The sequence below is a fragment of the Bos mutus genome, chromosome 8 (assembly GCF_027580195.1).
Source record: "Bos mutus isolate GX-2022 chromosome 8, NWIPB_WYAK_1.1, whole genome shotgun sequence".
Lineage (NCBI taxonomy): Eukaryota > Metazoa > Chordata > Mammalia > Artiodactyla > Bovidae > Bos > Bos mutus.
Window position 1 is genome coordinate 92,095,057 of NC_091624.1, and position 18,179 is coordinate 92,113,235.

The 18,179-nt window shown below is 39.0% G+C and overlaps 1 protein-coding gene across 2 annotated transcripts; it reads right to left on the reverse strand.

Annotated features, from left to right (window-relative positions):
* Positions 1-15,540: 15,540 nt before the first annotated feature.
* IZUMO3 (IZUMO family member 3) lies at positions 15,541-17,915 on the reverse strand. Of its 2 annotated transcripts, XM_005906370.3 has the most exons (7): positions 17,684-17,915; positions 17,473-17,547; positions 17,235-17,324; positions 17,001-17,018; positions 16,486-16,566; positions 15,987-16,077; positions 15,541-15,676 (listed from the first exon to the last, which is right to left on the reverse strand). In XM_005906370.3, the coding sequence occupies exons 1-7, from the start codon at positions 17,913-17,915 to the stop codon at positions 15,541-15,543; spliced, it is 723 nt and encodes a 240-aa protein (XP_005906432.1). The 2 variants fall into 2 exon arrangements, with proteins under 2 accessions (XP_005906432.1, XP_005906433.1); XM_005906371.1 differs by lacking the exon at positions 17,001-17,018.
* Between the last annotated feature and the right edge of the window lie 264 nt (positions 17,916-18,179).

An 18,179-nucleotide genomic window follows, 5' to 3' on the forward strand; every position in this document is an offset into this window, starting at 1 on the left:
TGATTCTAGCTGTTGCTTTTTGACCTGCATACAGGTTTCTCAGGAGTCAGGTAAGGTGGTCTGGTATTCCCATCTCTTTAAGACTTTTCCACAGTTTTTGTGGTCCACACAATTAAAGGCTTTAGTGTAGTTAGTGAAGCAGAAGTAAATATTTTTTTTCTGGCATTCTCTTGCTTTTTCTGTGATCCAACAAATGTTGACAATTTGATTTCTGGTTCCTCTGCCTTTTCTAAATCCAGCTTGTATATCTGGAATTTCCAGTTCATGTCCTGCACAATTGTATGGTAGTTTGAACATTCTTTGGCATTATCCTTATTTGGAATTGGAGTGAAAGCTGACCTTTTCTAGTCCTGTGGCCATTGCTGAGCTTTCCAAATTTGCTGGCATATTGAATGCAGCGCTTTAACAGCATCATCTGTTAGGATTTGAAATAGCTCAGCTGGAATTCTATCACCTTCACAAGCTTTGTTTGCAGTAATATTTCCTAAGGCCGACTCAAGTAACAATACCTGAAGGGTTAAGTCAACTGAATGCCCAGCTTTGGTTTCTCAACAAGGAATCACACTCCAGAATGTCTGGTTCTTGGTGAGTGACCCCACACCATTGTGATTATCCAGGTCATTAAGTCCTTTTTTGTAAGTTCTTCTGTGTATTCTTGCCACCTTTTTTAAAGTTCTTCTGCTTCTGTTAGGTCCATACCATTTCTGTCCTTTATTGTGCCCCTCATCGCATGAAATGTTCTCTTGCTATCTCTGATTCTCTTGGCGAGAATCTCTAATCTTTCCCATTCTATCTTTTTCCTCTATTTCTTTGCATTGTTCACATAAGCAGGCTTTCTTATCTCTCCTTGCTATTCTCTGGAACTCTGCATTCAGATGGGTTTATCTTTCTTTTTCTCCTTTGCTTTTCACTTCTCTTCTCTTCTCAGCTATTTGTAAGGCCTCCTCAGACCACCATTTTGTCTTTTTGCATTTCTTCTTCTTGGGGATGGTTTTGATCACTGCCTCCTGTACAGTGTTATGAACCTCCATCCGCAGTTCTTCAGGCACTGTGTCCATCAGATCTAATCCCTTGAATCTATTTGTCACTTCTGCCGTATAATCATAAGGGATTTGATTTGGGGGCATACCTGAATGGTCTACTGCTCTTCCCTATTTTCTTCAATTTGTCTGAATTTTGCAATAAGCAGTTCATGATCTGAGCCACAGTCAGCTCCCGGTCTTGTTTTTGCTAACTGTATAGAGCTTCTCTATCTTTGACTACAAAGAATATAATTGATCTGTTTTCAGTATTGACCATCTGGTGATGTCCATGTGTAGAGTTGTCTCTTGTGTTGTTGGAAGAGGGTTTTTTTTGCTATGATCAGTGCATTCTCTTGGCAAAACTGTTAGCCTTTGCCCTGCTTCATTTTGTGCTCCAAGGCCAAACTTGCCTGTTACTCCAGGTGTCTCTTGCCTTTTTTTTAAAATTATTTTTCCAGTCCCCTGTGATGAAAAGGACATATTTTTCTGGTGTTAGTTCTATAAGGTGTTGTAGGTCTTCATAGAACCAGTAGATTTCAGCTTCTTCCACATTAGTGGTTGGGGCATAGATGTGGATTATTGTGATGCTGAATGGTTTATCTTGGAAATGAACTGAGATCATTATGTCATTTTTGAGACTGCATCCTAGTACTGCATTTCAGGCTCTTTTGTTGACTATGAGGGCTACTCCATTTCTTCTAAGGGATTCTTGTCCACGGTTGTAGATATATTGGTCATCTGTATTAAATTTACCCATTCCCATCCATTTTAGTTCACTGGTTCCTAAAATGCTGATATTCACTTATTTACATTCTATTTCTATTAGACAGTGCTGTCTAAAACAAAGAGGAAAACACATGGGAATTACCTTATCATAAATGGGATCAGGTTACAAAAGTGAGAATCTAATGACAAGATCGTAAGAGTAGGTGGCAAATAAAAGAGAAGCAGGTCCTTACTGACCTTAGTGTGAGCAGATGAGTAGTGAGTAATGCCTGAGCTGGCTCATGGCTTAGAATTAAAAACACGACTTCAACTTTTTGTAGCCTTATTATCAACATAAGGGCCTCCCTTATGGCTCAGCAGGTAAAGAATCCCCCTGCAGTGCAGGAGATACAGGTGATGCGGATTCAACCCATGGGTTGGAAAGATCCTCTGTAGGAGTAAATGGCAACCCAGTCTAGTATTCCCTCTTGAAAAAACAGAGAAACCTGGTGGGCTGCATTCCACAGAGTTGCAAAGAGTCAGACGTGACTGAGTGACTAAGCACGCACATCAGTGATAAATAGGTTGTTGCTTTAGTAATAATAATTTTAATACCATTTTTATTTTTTAAAATGTCACTGCACTCCATCTCCTTTTAAGTCTCCCACATGGTATTGAGTACATTACATACAGTCATTGGAAGGATTTTGCCCCATTAAGCTTTTGAGACAAAATATACTAGAATTATAGGATAAGAAAAAGAATGTTAAACCAAATTTCATTTCCATGGGTAGAAATTTAATGAAGCAGTAACCCAGGCTACTTTGTTATGTAAAATCTATTTCATCAAATAAGTACTGGATTAAATTATTTCATTGGACAGTTTGTAACAAATTGTATTAAACCATATTTGCTTTGAAGTCTTATTGCCCTCAAGTTTAAGTCAAATAGCCTTTCTCCCTACATAAGTAAGATGCAAGCTCATTGTGGAAAAATCAGAAACACCAACAAGCAAAAAAAAAAAAAAAAGAGAGAGAGAGAGAAAAATAATAATCACTGGTAACCTACACTACCCAGAGATAATGACTGTAAATTTCCCTTGCATTTTCTTTCAAGAAAATGCAGCCAGTTTTTATACAGGGTTCAGTATGTCTTAATAAGCTCTGCATCACAAACTCTGTGTTTAATATTTTTCAACCTTTTATTTGAACTCTCTTTAGACTGTTTTCATAGCCCAGAACTGATAACTGAGGTTATCAGGTATAGAAACAACAACTTAATAAATGATGCCCTATTGGCCTGAAAGTATTATTCACATAGATTTCCAAAGTGCCAAAGATAAAACCAGGAAGTGTTTTATTCACTAGAAAAATCTTGTTGAACATTTTCTGACACTATTAGTAAGATAAAGAGAGTGTGGATGGAAAAGAAAATATGAATTCTGAGTCTGAAGAGCCCATGATTATTAGTACTTTCAGCAGAAATCATGAAGGGCTATCTCATCAGGCAGAATGATGAAGCCCGTTAGGTAGGAAAACCTCTGCCTCACAGAAAGCCCATAATGGTCCAAAGTGATGCTTGACAAACGTGCCTGCCTGCCAGTGCTGCCCTGTGATTGGAAGTCATTTGTATTTGTTTTCTCTGTAAGGGGAAGATGTGCAAGCAGATGTAATATTGCATGGTGATTTTAGTAGTGCTGAATCTGGGAATGCAAACCCAAGAACCTGAAGTTATGTAAGCTCCTTGAGATGAAGTGGAGGGCAAGGTGTCATTCTTTTCCTCAGAAATTTACTTCCATTATCTGGCTTTACTCTCACTACTATAGTTTTACTCAGTCTTTCTGCAACCTATTTTTAGGTGAGTTGAAAAATTAAAATATGCATGTTGAAGTTAGGAAAAGCAGATGCTCAGGGTAATGTTCCAGAAACTTCTGTGTTCATTAACACTAATATTATTAGGTAATTAAATATTATTAGGTAATTAAATATTAATATCTTTACTGCCCCTTACCCAATGCCCACCTTATCCCTATAATCAGGATAACTCAGGGGAATATGCTGCAGTCTCCTGATCTCTGAGATTAGTTCCCAATTTAGATCAATACCAAAAGTCATGAAGACTATTAGAAAGTTTGAGAGTTCTTCAGATTTCTGGTCCAGTCGGCAGTTAAGACAGGCTGGTGGGACAAAGCCCGTTGAACTGCCCTTAGGTATAAATGGAACTGCTGTGAACTTCCTATAGGTGCCCTTGAGCTCAGTTTCATGCTAGGAACCTGTGCACTTGATTTGGGAACTAAGCCCAAATTGCTTAGCCAAATTGCTTACTCCAATTTGACCTAAGTTCCATGGAATTTATTAGCTCCAAACAGTGTTCATGTAGCCAGTATTCTATGGCAGTGTTGTCCATCAAGCTGCAAGGGCTTTTAAAGATACGCACTGAGTCTTCCACAGGCAATATAACAGACTAAGTATATATGGTAGTATTAAGAATATCTAGTGCCTTGTTGTTGTCGTTTAGTTACCAAGTCATGTCCGGCTCTTCACAACCCCATGGACTGTAGCACACCAGGTTTCCCTGTCCTTCACCACCTCCCAGCTGCTGCTGCTAAGTCACTTCTGTCGTGTCCGACTCTGTGCGACCCCATAGATGGCATCCCACCAGGCTCCCCTGTCCCTGGGATTCTCCAGGCAAGAACACTGGAGTGGGTTGCCATTGCCTTCTCCCCCACCTCCCAGAGTTTGCCTAAATTCATGTCCATTGAATTAGTGACACTGTCCAACCATCTCATCCTCTGTTGCCCTCCTCCTTCCGCCTTCAATCTTTCCCAGCATCAGGGTCTTTTCCAATGAGTCAGCTGTTCACATCAGGTGGCCAAAGTTTTGGATCTTCAGCTTCAGCATCAGTCCTTCCATTGAGTATTCAGGGTAGATTTCCTTTAGGATTGACTGGTGGTTTGATCTCCTTGCTGTCTAAGGGACTCTCAAGAGTCTTCTACAGGACCACAGTTCAAAAGCATCAATTCTTTGGTGTTCTGCCTTCTTTAGGGTCCAGTTCTCACATCCGTACATGACTACTGGAAAGACTATAGCCTTGACTGTACTGACCTTTGTCAGCAAAGTAATGTCTCTGCTTTTTAATACACTGTCTAGGTTTATCATGGCTTTTCTGCCAAGAAGCAATTGTCTTCTAACTTCATGGCTGCAGTCACTATCCACAGTGTATTTAGAGCCCGAGAAGAGGAAATTTGTCAGAGCTTCCACATTTTCCCCTTCTGTTTGTCATGAAGTGATGGGACCCAATGCCATGATCTTAGTTTTTTAAATGTTGAGTCTTAAGCCAGTTTTATGCAGTTTCAAATAACAGCATTAATCAATTTATATATTTATATTTTCATCTAGCTAATACTCAGTTTTAGTACCATTATTAACAATGATCTCTGTGAACAAGTATACATGATTTCTAACCTCTTGGAATCAGACATTGATTCATACTTATATGAAATTCCTCAATTAAGGGGCATTTAAGCTGATGCAATTTTGTGATACATTGTTAGGAGTAAAGAATATGAAGATAGCATGGGGAATATGGGATAGCATGGGTATATGAAGATAGCATAGTCCCTGTTCCTGGGGATTTCGTGTCTAGGAAAGAGACATGCAAACCTATAATAGCTGTCCTTTGTGAAAAGTGCTTTATAGAAGCAAAAGAGTTTTAATGGCTCCTGAAGGTTGTGAGTGATTAATGCTGTCTGACCATCTCAGAAAATACTTTATGAGATGATTTCAGATGCTGGTTTTGAAGGCTGGGGAAGACTATCAGGCAATCAAGAAAAGAATTGAGCAAGTATTGGCTAGGAGTATGAAAAAGCCAAGTATGTTTGGCAGACCCTAGGTAAAGAGGAAGGCCTAGGAATGCATTTTGCCAAAGGTGAGATTATAGAGTCGGATGGTAAAATTTTAGCCATGTAGAATGTTGTATGAAGAAGTTTACACTTTTAGGAGTCATTGGAGTACTTTACTTAGGAGTTTGAAATAAATTTGTGTTTTAAGACTGATTGTTCTGATTGCAAAAGGAAGGATGGCTTTGGCTTTTCAAGAGGCTGGACTCAGGAGGCTAATTAGAAAGCCATGGCCATAAGCCCTTAGAAAGGAGGGAAGGGCTTCAACTGCAGCAGTAGCTAGGGTGATTTAAGAGATATTTAGGAGTAAAAATCAATGCTAATTGAAGAGACTGCCTGGAATAGATGAAAGAGAGAGGATCCCAGAATACACTGAGATTTCTACCTTTTGGGTAATATACGGTATCCATGGAGCCAGTGCTGGCTAGTGGAAAAGCTTCAGATTGGGTTTTGAATCCTGGCTCCTTTGCTTACCAAGTCACCACTTGGAAGAAATTAAACTTGCTGAGGCAATGGCACCCCACTCCAGTACTCTTGCCTGGAGAGTCTCATGGACGGAGGAGCCTAGTAGGCTGCAGTCCATGGGGTCGTGAAGAGTCGCACATGACTGAGCGACTTCATTTTCACTTTTCACTTTAATGCACTGGAAAAGGAAATGGCAACCCACTCCAGTGTTCTTGCCTGGAGAATCCCAGGAATGCGGGAGCCTGGTGGGCTGCAGTCTATAGGGTCGCACAGAGTCGAACACAACTGAAGCGACTTAGCAGCAGCAGAGCCTCCTCTAAACAAAAAATTATTTAAAGTAATTTTGTGGGATCTGTGAGAAGGTAATTATAAAAATGCTCAGTAATCTAGTTTGTCTATAACCTACATGCAACACATATTTCCTTCAGGAGGACTAAAGGACACTCTGGATAAGGATAAATTGCATAGAATCAGAAATGGTTCAAGATAATTAGTTCAGCTTTAGTCATCCTGAGTTTAAAATTGATATTTTAGGTCTATATAGATATATCCAGTATGTATTCAGAAATTGACTTGCAGGACTTGGGGAGGGCAAATAACTGTCTAAGAATTTGGAGATGCAATTACTAAATGATGGTTAAAGTCACATGGGTGGATGAGATTCTATAGGTATGGAGTAAGAAAAAAATTGAAGTCAGTTCTCTGGTGTTCAATTTCTAAATAAGTAGGCAGATGAGGAAGAGGAGCCCTCCCTCTCCCACCAAAGCAACTAAAGCATGGTTTGAAAAATAGGAACAAAACCTTTGACATCACAAAACCTGCCAAGTACAGAGGGGTAGTTTAAGAAGGACCTCATTAGCACCCTGGTAAGTCTTAGAATTGACGAGCAACTTGAGGAATAAAGAGAACTCTTTTGGTAGATTTTATTCTTATTTTTCTGGGGCTACAAAGATGAGTTCTCTTTTTCCTTTTGGTCTAAACCCAAACAAGTTTGTACTTGTCTTGATGACTTGAGTCATGCATTTTGTTTTTCTATTAAGATTTTCTTAATTCTCTATAAACAAATTATTCCACTGGAGACTAAAGAAAACTGACTGTAACAAATGAGGGGTGAGTGACAACCGTAGAGCAATTTCCATTTGGTGGCGAGGAGCAAAATATAGATTGTGGTGAATTGAGAGGAAGACAAGAATAAATAAATAATGCTTTTTAAGAAGTTTGGCATGGAGGTTAGAAATGGACAAAGGATGAAGAAGCTTTAATATATAGTAATAGACACTAAAAGTAAAGACTTAGTATTGAAGAAGAAAAGGGAGATAAATGATGGGAGATAAATAATGAAGGAATATTCCAGAAGAGGCTGCAGATCAGGAAATGTAAATCCAAAAGAAAGCATTTGCCTCAGGTGGAAGAAGGTACGATCTCCCTTTGAGTCAGGAAGTAAGGGAGTGAAGTTAAAAAGACTATTAATAAATAGAAATTAAGAAACTTTTGGTGTTAACCCAGCTACTGTTTTATGCTGTTAGATCCTGTTAGTTGGCTTTTATTTTTTATATTCTAATAATTTATGTTTTGAGTAACTTAATTTGATTGGCTACCATCTTTAATGTTATCTCCAGATAAAATGAATTATTGAATTTTCATTCAGCAAAAGTTCTGACCTCTTTTTCCTGAAAAAAAACAAACAAACAACTTAGAAAATACTGAGTCTTGATAAGGGAACCCCCAACATTCAGAAAACTAAGATCATGGCATCCAGTCCCATCACTTTAAGGCAAATAGATGGGGAAACAGTGGAAACAGTGTCAAACTTTATTTTTCTGGGTTCCAAAATCACTGCAGATGGTGATTGCAGCCATGAAATTAAAAGACGCTTACTCCTTGGAAGGAAAGTTATGACCAACCTAGACAGCATATTGAAAAGCAGAGACATTACTTTGTCAACAAAGGTCCGTCTAGTCAAGGCTATGGTTTTTCCAGTGGTCATGTATGGATGTGAGAGTTGGACTGTGAAGAAGGCTGAGCGCTGAAGAATTGATGTTTTTGAACTGTGGTGTTGGAAAAGACTCTTGAGAGTCCCTTGGACTACAAGGAGATCCAACCAGTCCATCCTAAAGGAGATCAGTCCTGGGTGTTTATTGGAAGGACGGATGTTGAAGTTGAAACTCCAATACTTTAGCCACCTGATGCGAAGAGCTGACTCATTTGAAAAGACCCTGATGCTGGAAAAGATTGAGGGCAGGAGGAGAAGGGGACAACAGAGGATAAGATGGTCAAATGGCATCACCGACTCAATGGACATGGGTTTGGGTCGACTCCGGGAGTTGGTGATGGACAGGGAAGCCTGGTGTGCTACGATTCATGGGGTCACAAAGAATCGAAGATGACTGAGCAACTGAACTGAACTGAACTGAACAAGAATAGTGAAATGTCAGAAATTGTACCATTTGCATCAGGTTGGCAGACTCAAAGAAATGCGTTCTCCTATGATTTGTATATCCTAGGGAAATGTTCAAAATAAACTCATGTAGGGTTGACATCAGGACATTGGATTATGTGTTAGTTCTTAAAGAATAATTGTTGCAGTAATCAAATTATTTGTATTCTTTCACTAAGCTATAAATGAGGTTTGAGTGGAGAATTTGCTTGTTGAAAAGGTGATTTTACAGATCCTTTAAAAAATATATATTAATGGTTAGCTCAAACTTAAATTGACCTGTCACTGATTGAATGGACATGAACTTGGGCAAACTCCAGGAGATAGTAAGGGACAGGGAGGCCTGGTGTGCTGCAGTCCATGAAGTTACAAAGAGTCAGACACACTTAGACACTGAACAACAACAAGCTTAAATTAGGATTGTAAGCAATTAATTTTGTATTTTACACTTGAAATCAAGTACCATAGGACCTTTCCTAGTAGATGAACATATAATTCAATTAGATAATCTTCATTTCATCATATTGTAAACACATAAAATCACAAACAACCAGCCTCTCCTTGTGTTCATGATTCTAGAAATTAAAACAGACTGTGGATCTATATTATAAAGTAGTTTCAGTAAATTGTGCACATGGAAGGGTCAGAAATTTGAAACACATAGTCATAGATAATGGGAATTCAGCCCAAAGCCAGCATCTCAAAAGTTTTCCAAGGAGTAAGACGATAGAAAACAGGTTGGATTCTTAGGCATTTTAATATTTGTATCTGAATATTCAGTTCAGTTCAGTTCAGTTGCTCAGTTGTGTCCGACTGTTTGCGACCCCATGAATCGCAGCACACCAGGCCTCCCTGTCCATCACCAACTCCCAGAGTTCACAAAAACTTACGTCCATTGAGTCAGTGATGCCATCCAGCCATCTCATCCTCTGTCGTCCCCTTCTCCTCCTCCCCCCAACCCCTCCCAGCATCAGAGTCTTTTCCAATGAGTCAACTCTTCGCATGAGGTGGCCAAAGTACTGGAGTTTCAGCTTTAGCATCATTCCTTCCAAAGAAATTCCAGGGCTGATCTCCTTCAGAATGGACTGGTTGGATCTCCTTGCAGTCTAAGGGACTCTCAAGATTATAGATGTCTTAATAACATAATAATTGCTGGCTGCTTCTCTTAGCCCACTTAAAGCTGTATTTTAATTTTACTATCATGCAGGGATCTTTGGTATTCTATCCTTGGTTTTTATCACTTCTCTATCTTTTTATCTGGATGATCTTCTCAGTCGTATTTTCAGGTTCACTACTTACTTTGTTCAAGTGCTTTAAAATGTGTTTCATTAGCTTTGATCTTATTGCTATGTTCATATATATAAATCCAAACACTTGAATAGATGTCTGTTTTTGGCCCCAACAAGGTTCATATTTACTTTCAAAACTAAATTTCAGCCCTTTTCTTCAAAACTGTTTTTCCTTCTGTATTTCTTTGAATTTCCCTCTGGATTCAGCAGTAAAGAATCCACCTGCCAATGCAGGAGATGAAGGTTCAATCCCTGGGTGGAGAAGATCCCTTGGGGAAGGAAACGCCAACCCACTCCAGTATTCTTGCCTTGGAAACCCCGTGGACAGAGGAGCTTGGCGGGCTACAGTCCATGGGGTCGCAAAAGAGCTGGACATGACTTAGTGACTAAGCAGCAACAACCACTTACTTACTTTAGTGAAGGAACAACCAAGCACCATGCACTTAAGGTGGGAGGAAACCAGAGTTTCACTGTTTGGGTAAAAATCAAAGGCAGCATGTTATATCTCATTTCAGGTTTTTCCTTAAGCATTTTTCTGTAGTGTTCATACTGTTTTAAAATTTCTTTAAAGAACTTTGGCAACCTGGTTATTTTTTTCTTCCTTTGTCATTATTGTTAATTTGTGCTTTTATTAAAATATCTATTTTATCCAAGTTTTGTATGTTATTGCCATTTAGTTGTTTTAAAGAGTCTCTTAAGATAAAAATAAATTCTGCTGTAGCTTTGATTCTCTTATTTCTAACTTTTTAATGTATCTTCTAAAAATTTTGTTAAGTGTTTGGATGAAGACTTTTATTAGCATCTGCTATTGTCTCTTTAATTTCTGCCTTTTGTTTCATTCAGATACAGTCTAACTTCCCTCTTTGTACATGTTTTGAGTTTACTATATACTTTTCCTAGCTACTTAGAATGCCCTATTCAGTATTTTTATATTCTGTATGATATATGAATAGACAGTCTCAAATGCATATAATTAGCCACTCTTCACAAGATTTGATAAGTAATGTTTTGTGATTGTTATTGTTATGTGTTCAACCTTACTGGACTCAGGCAAGCCCAGATAGCTGGCAAAACATTGTACCTGGGTTTGTCTGACAGGGTGTTTTTGGAAGAGATTAACATTTAAATCAGTAGACTAAGTAAAAAATATCTGTCCTCACCAAAGTATGTAGCATCATTCACTCCATTGAGGGCTGTTGGAAGAAAGGCACATTTTCTCCCTTCCTGTCTCCCTCCCCCCTCTTTCCATCTGTCTCTCTCTCACACACACACACACACACACACACACACACACACACACAATCAACAGACTGTGACATCTGTTATTTCCTGCCCTCAGCCAGGGGATCTCCTAGGTTCTTGGGCTTTAGAACTCTTGAACTCATACCAGATTCCTCCTGGTTCTCAGACATTCGACTCTAAGTGAATTATGACACTGGGTCTCCAACCTATAGACTGTATATGATGGCATTATTTACACTGACTAAAAAAAAAGCTAATGAAAAGAATACCCAAATAGAGGAATGTTAGAATAATTATGGCACCATCATGCTATGGTATTGTGCACAACCACCAAAATGTGAATAGACTTTGATATCAGTTAGCTTAATTGTCCCAAAATATGTAACTATGAAAATCAATATGCAGAACTGTGTATAATTCTTAATAACAAGCAATTACGTGTATAAATGTATTTATATGTTTGTGTGTGTATCTGTTTGCTTATAACCAATTAGGTTTTGATAAAATAATGAAAGATATATCCTTGTTAACCAAGGTTTTCTAAAAGAGAGTAATGAGAATGGAGTAGAAGAGGAGTGGGAGGAAACAACAAGAAATTCAAAAGGCTGCACGAAAGCAACACACAAAATCTGGCAAATATGTGATCCTATTAATATAATTTTCTATAATGAAAAGCCTTCCTCAGTGATCTACACAAAAAAAAATAGAGGAAAGCAATAGAATGTGAAAGACTAGAGATTTCTTCAAGAAAATTAGAGATACCAAGGGAACTTTCATGCAAAGATGAGCACAATAAAGGACAGAAATGGTATGGACCTAACAAAAGCAGAAGATATTAAGAGGAGGAGGCAAGAATATACAGAACTATCAAAAAATGATCTTCACAACCCAGATAATCACGATGGTGTGATCACTTGCCTAGAGCCAGACATCCTGGAATGCGGTCAGTGGGCCTTAGGAAGCATCACTACGAACAAAGCTAGTGGAGGTGATGAAATTCCAGTTAAGCTATTTCAAATGCTTAAAGATGATGCTGTGAAAGTGCTGCACTCAATATGCCAGCTTATTTGGAAAACTCAGCAGTGGCCACAGGACTGGAAAAGGTCAGTTTTCATTCCAATCCCAAAGAAAGGGATTAATGTTTAAACTACCTCACAGTTGCACTCATCTCACACAATAGTAAAGTAATGCTCAAAATTCTCCAAGCCAGGCTTCAACAATCTGTGAACTGTGAACTTCCAGATGTTCAAGCTGGATTTGGATAGGCAGAGGAATCAAAGACCAAATTGACAACATCCGTTGGATTGTTGAAAAAGCAAGAGAATTCCAGAAAAAACATCTACTTCTGCTTTACTGACTATGCCAAAGCCTTTGACTATGTGGATCAGAACAAACTGTTTAAAATTCTGAAAGAGATGGGAATACCAGACCACCAGACCTGCCTCTTGAGAAATCTATATGCAGGTCAGGAAGCAACAGTTAGAACTGGACATGGAACACAAGACTGGTTCCAAATCAAGAAAGGAGTAAGTCAAGGCTGTATATTGTCCCTCTAGTTATTTAACTTATATGCACAGTACATCATGTGAAATGCCTGGCTGGATGAAGCACAAGCTGGAATCAAGACTACCAAGAGAAATATCAATAACCTTAGATATGCAGATGACACCACCCTTATGGCAGAAAGTGAAGAAGAACTAAAGAGCCTCTTGATGAAAGTGAAAGAGGAGAGTGAAAAAGTTGGCTTAAAATTCAACATTCAGAAAACTAAGACATGGCATCTGGTCCCATCACTTCATGGCAAATAGATGGGGAAGCAGTAGAAACAGTGAGACTAATTTTTTGGTTCCAAATCACTGCAGATGGTGACTGCAGCCATGAAATTAAAAGATGCTTACTCCTTGGAAGAAAAGTGATTCCCAAAGCATTTTAAAAAGCAGACACATTATTTTGCCAACAAAGGTCTGTCTGGTCGAGGCTATGGTTTTCCCAGTAGTCATGTATGGATATGAGAGTTGGACTATAAAGAAAGCTGAGGGCTGAAGAATTGCTACATTTGAACTGTGGTGTTGCAGAAGACTCTTGAGAGTCCCTTGGACTGCAAGGAGATTCAACCAGTCCATCCTAAAGGAAATCAATCCGGAGCATTCATTGGAAGGACTGATGCTGAAGCTGAAATTCCAATACTTTGGCCACCTGATGTGAAAAACTGATTTTTGAAAAGACCTAGATGCTGGGAAAGATTAAAGGCGGGAGGAGAAGCAGACGATAGAGATTGAGATGGTTGGATTGCATCACTGAATTTATGGACATGAGTTTGAGTAAACTCCAAGAGTTGGTGGTGGACAGAGAGTTGGTGGCGGACAGGGACCCTGAAGTGCTGTACTCCATGGGGTCGCAAAGAGTAGGACACGACTGAGCAACTGAATTGAACTGAACTGAAAGCAATATAAACACAGTAATTTAATAAAGACCATGAATGAAGTTAGTATGTTTCAAGAATTTTTGGTGAGATAAAGCTTAAGTTATTGAGAAATCATAGATGCCAATGATACGCTTATCCTGTAATTTTTAACAAGAAGTTCAAATTTAGAAACTGAGAGATATTAATGTTCAGGTCTTCCTGAAATATATTCAGATTCATTCAATATTTCATTATTATAGCAGCAACAACAAACAAGCACTCACAGATCTACAGTGGGTGAAAAATTTGTAAATTATTTCTCCCTACCATTAAGGAATCAACCTGCCAGTGTGGGAGAGACAGTAGGCACAGGTTCAATCTCTGTGTAAGGAAGATTCCCTGGAGGAGTAAATGGCAACCCATTCCAATATTCTTGCCTGGAAAATCCCATGGACAAAGGAGCCTGGTGGGCTATAGACCAGAGAGTCACAGAGAAGTGGACACAGCTGAGAAACTGAGCATGCACACATGTGCCACTGAAGCAGGACCTATTTTCCTACCAATAAACTGTAGTGTTATTCTTTCGAAATAAGCTTCCAGAATAGAACAAAACAAAACAGAGTGGAAAGTTCATGTGTTTTAGAGTTAGCCAGGCCTCAGTTTTATTCTGATACGACTGAGCAACTTCGCTTTCACTTTTCAGTTTCATGCATTGGAGAAGGAAGCGGCAACCCACTCCAGTGTTCTTGCCTGGAGAATCCCAGGGATGGGGAGCCTGGTGGGCTGACGTCCATGGGATCGCACAGAGTCGGACATGACTGAAATGACTTAGCAGCAGCAGCAGCAGTTTTTTTTTTTGCAGCAGCAGCAGCAGTTTTATTCCAGGTTTTGCCACCATTGTCTATAATCAAGAATATGTTGACAGTAAACCCACACTTACCATCTTTCCATTTATCTCCATGATTATAGATGTCAGTTTCAATCAGATGGTATGAGTAAGGTTAGCCAGCAGGGGAGTTTGTCATAGCCTAAATTACTTGTTGTGGGACCTTGAGTTAGATATTTTCCTGTTTCCTCATTCATAGTGCTGAGGTCAATAACAATATTACTCAAAAGATTATTGTGAGAGTTCAGTTTGATAGTAGATGTAAAACACTAATTAAGATTTAATATACACATTAGAAGTGTTTAATAAGAACATCTAGACTAAGACAATATCCAACTCAATCATAGAACATAGATTTATGGAAAATGATTGGGACAAATCTCAACTCAGAACCCATATTTTGGACTTGTGTGTGTGTGTGTGGTATCATGATGAAGATTAAATGCTATGTAATGTCAAAGAAAATTTCCTGCATTGAACCTACTGATAAATATGGAAACAGTTACTAAATGAAAGATGGAAATAAAACAGCCCTAGACATTTGAAAGTGATCTTGATTAAAGACATTAATGAGAGTTACCAACCATGCATTCTTTTTAAAAATGTGATTACAAAGAACTTTATTTATAGTAAGTTGAACATGGGTTGACATCATAGAAAAAAACAAGTTTAGAAAAATGACAAGTTCTGTTCTGCAAGCATAAATTTTTCATCTATTTCATCATTATCCTAAATGGAGTCTACACTATCAGAAAATTGATTCCACTTTTTTTTTTTTTTTTTTTTGCCTTTTTTTAAACAAAAGAACCAAAACCATACTTAAAATTTTGTTGGTAATAGTTACACACATTAAGTCCATTGTTTGGATGCTTAGACTGATAGACTGAGAAATAAAAGCACGTCTTTATTACCTTTTCTGTGGAATCTTAGATTACCATCCGCTCTTTGTTATTATGCAGGGTATCATCTTTCATGTGTGTTGCTACATACCAGCATTGCTTTCTGTCCAACTTCCAGTAAAATGTTTGCTTGCGTTGCCCTCAGGATATCAGAAAGGATCTTTACCAGAGAAACTAAGTTCAGTTTTAGAATACTTTGACTTTATGACTGCAAAAGAGCTTAATTCCTGATTTTCTACTCGGAGTCAACACATAAGAGAATTATGAAAGACCTCCTGCCTGTGTCTATGTATTTATTCTCTGCCTCTGAAATCTTTCTCCTTCTCATCCTTTATCCCCATTAATTCTTCAAGTTTCTTCTCCAAGTATGTCTTTAATGACCTTCGTATTGCCTTCATTTTCCTCTGGTGAGAGATGCAAAAATGGAATCTAGAGAAATAAGATAATCCCAAATTAAATATTAGTAGCCCAGTTCTTTAAAAAATTGTAACTATTTTTTTCTCCCTTTTTTGAATTCCTCTACAAGCATTTTTCTCATACTTTATCACATTTCCTCCATTTCCTATGTTCCAACTTTTATCCCATCAAACTTTTATGTTTCATACCTATTAGTAAGATATCCCAAAGTTTGAGATGACTTCTTTCCCCTTATTTCCATTGGAAGAAGGGGGAAGATTGGGCAGTCTCTTTGCCAAAGAAATGCTTGACCCAGTGTGTGTTTGAAAGCAGGAAAACTCACAGTAGCAAAACACCTCCCAATATTACACCTTCTGCTAATAATATCAGAAATAGTCCAATTTCTCGACTCTCAGCCTTCTTTGGATCATCCTCTGGAGGAAAAAAGGGGAAAACATGAGCTGGAGGGGAAAATTAGTAACTTGAGAGCTTTATCCATAAACCTCTCAATTTTTAACCTTAAAAATTGCTCTGTTCACCATTTATATCTTGTTCCCTGGTTATTCTGCTCTTTCTTAGACTCCTAGGCTCTACAAAACATTTTCCCCTACTACCCCCAGCCTAATTTCTCTACCTTTAGTACACTTTTTCATTTCTAAGCTCTTCAGTTACCTAGTGCCCAATAATTCATTCTGGCACAAATTTTGTCCAGCATCTTAGCTCTTATTTGTAGCATTAGCATGGCCTACATAGAAAATGATCAACAACTATTTGTTGACTAGATCAATGAGAAACTCCTTGATCCCTGGCCTTTCAAAGTGCTACACAACAATCTTTGTTACCTTCACAATATTCTCCTCTGAAACATCGAGAGGTGATGCGAAGACATGTCCAACAATCCAGGATAGGACCTTCAGTCACGACTGATGGAGAGAAGAAGGAAGATAGTTGGAAGGGGGCCACAGCATGGAGTTTCCTTAGCTTAGACACCAGTATGAATTAGATCTTGGGCATTTCCACTGGTTACATTGTTGTAACTTTCTTCTTCCCCTAGCCCTCAATTTTAGAGATTGATCAAAACTTTAAGCCCAATCTCTGGGAAGAAGTGGGAAAATGATGCCTCAGCTTATTTTGGGGCTATGGATTAAAAACTCTGGTATAGAAGGCCTCTGAGCACGTCAAATTATATGGAGTGATTGAGATTTCGTAAGCTAGATTTTGTTGTCACAGATCGTTGACATTCCCCCTTGTAGCTGAGAGCTTTAGGAATTATGTTCTCAGTGTGACAAGTAGAGGAGATAAAGGAGACGGGAAAATATGCTCTGAAACCTCCAGGCACTACATATACTGTACTTACCACAATCTTCAGAACAAGCTAAAAGAGAATCAGAAAGATCTAATGAGCTTAGGATCAACTTAAAGTGTGTCATATTTATACTCAAGTTGTATTTATTTGGTTACCCATTACCTTCCAGCTACCCCTCCACCCATTCTGGATTATTTTAATATGAATCCCTATTCCTCCTCTCACCCCTCATTTCCTATTCCTTTCACATAATTTCAGTGGTGTTAGATATACATCTGATATTACCAACTTCAGAGAATTTCTTTAATAGTTTTTCCAGTTTGGAGTCCAAGTTTTTGCGGATATCGAGAAGCCTGCCTTGAAGGATAAAGACACCTGAAAAGGGGTGGAATGGACATCAGAAAAAAGAGGTGGCCTTTCCCTTCATAATTTAATCCTAATTGTTTTACCTTGTTTCCCCCAGTGAATTGTTCTCAAACTTGCTTGGGCAACACATTCTTTTAACATTGAAACAGTACCTCACCTTTCCATTTTTCCTTGCTCAGTTTATCAAGTTCGATCTTCAGCCATGTTCTCAAATCGACAACCTTTTGAACAGCTAGAGAGGAGAGGTAAAGGAACATGTGGGGGTTAATTACATTCACAGAGCAAATTATGTGGCCCCAGGTACTCTCTTCCCTACCTCCCTTCTCCCTTTAGCTCCCAAAATTCTTAGGGGCTTAGGCTTCCCTCACCCAACACCCGAAGCATCTTGTCCCTGTGGGAGACCTTGAAGCTTAAACGGATCATCTCCTTCATCTGCCGTTCAAGCATATGAGTTCGGCCAGGGACTTCTGGGGGTACCAGCTTTCCAAGCAAGGATTTAACTTCCTCGATGAATTTGGGATCACATTCCAAACAGCCTTTGACCCCATGGAAGGCTGCCAGGGACAGGGGCAGGAGCAGGAACAGCCACAGGTCTCCCATATCCTTGCCCCGACTGCCCTTGCCCCAACAGCAGGTTGTCCTGGCAACTGGTTCACCTAGCTCCCCTTCCTTCAAAACTCCAGCAGTGAGAGCCTTGTCTTGGGTAGTCTGACCCCACCTTTCCCTCTGTTTCCATCCCACTGCTAGGCAATCTCATTTTTCTAAGGATCTTTGGTTGGTTTCTGACTTTTGTCCTTCATTCCAGAGAGAGGGAACTACCAGCTGGGGAGTAGATACCTGAGTTCTGAGTGTGGAACCCAGAAT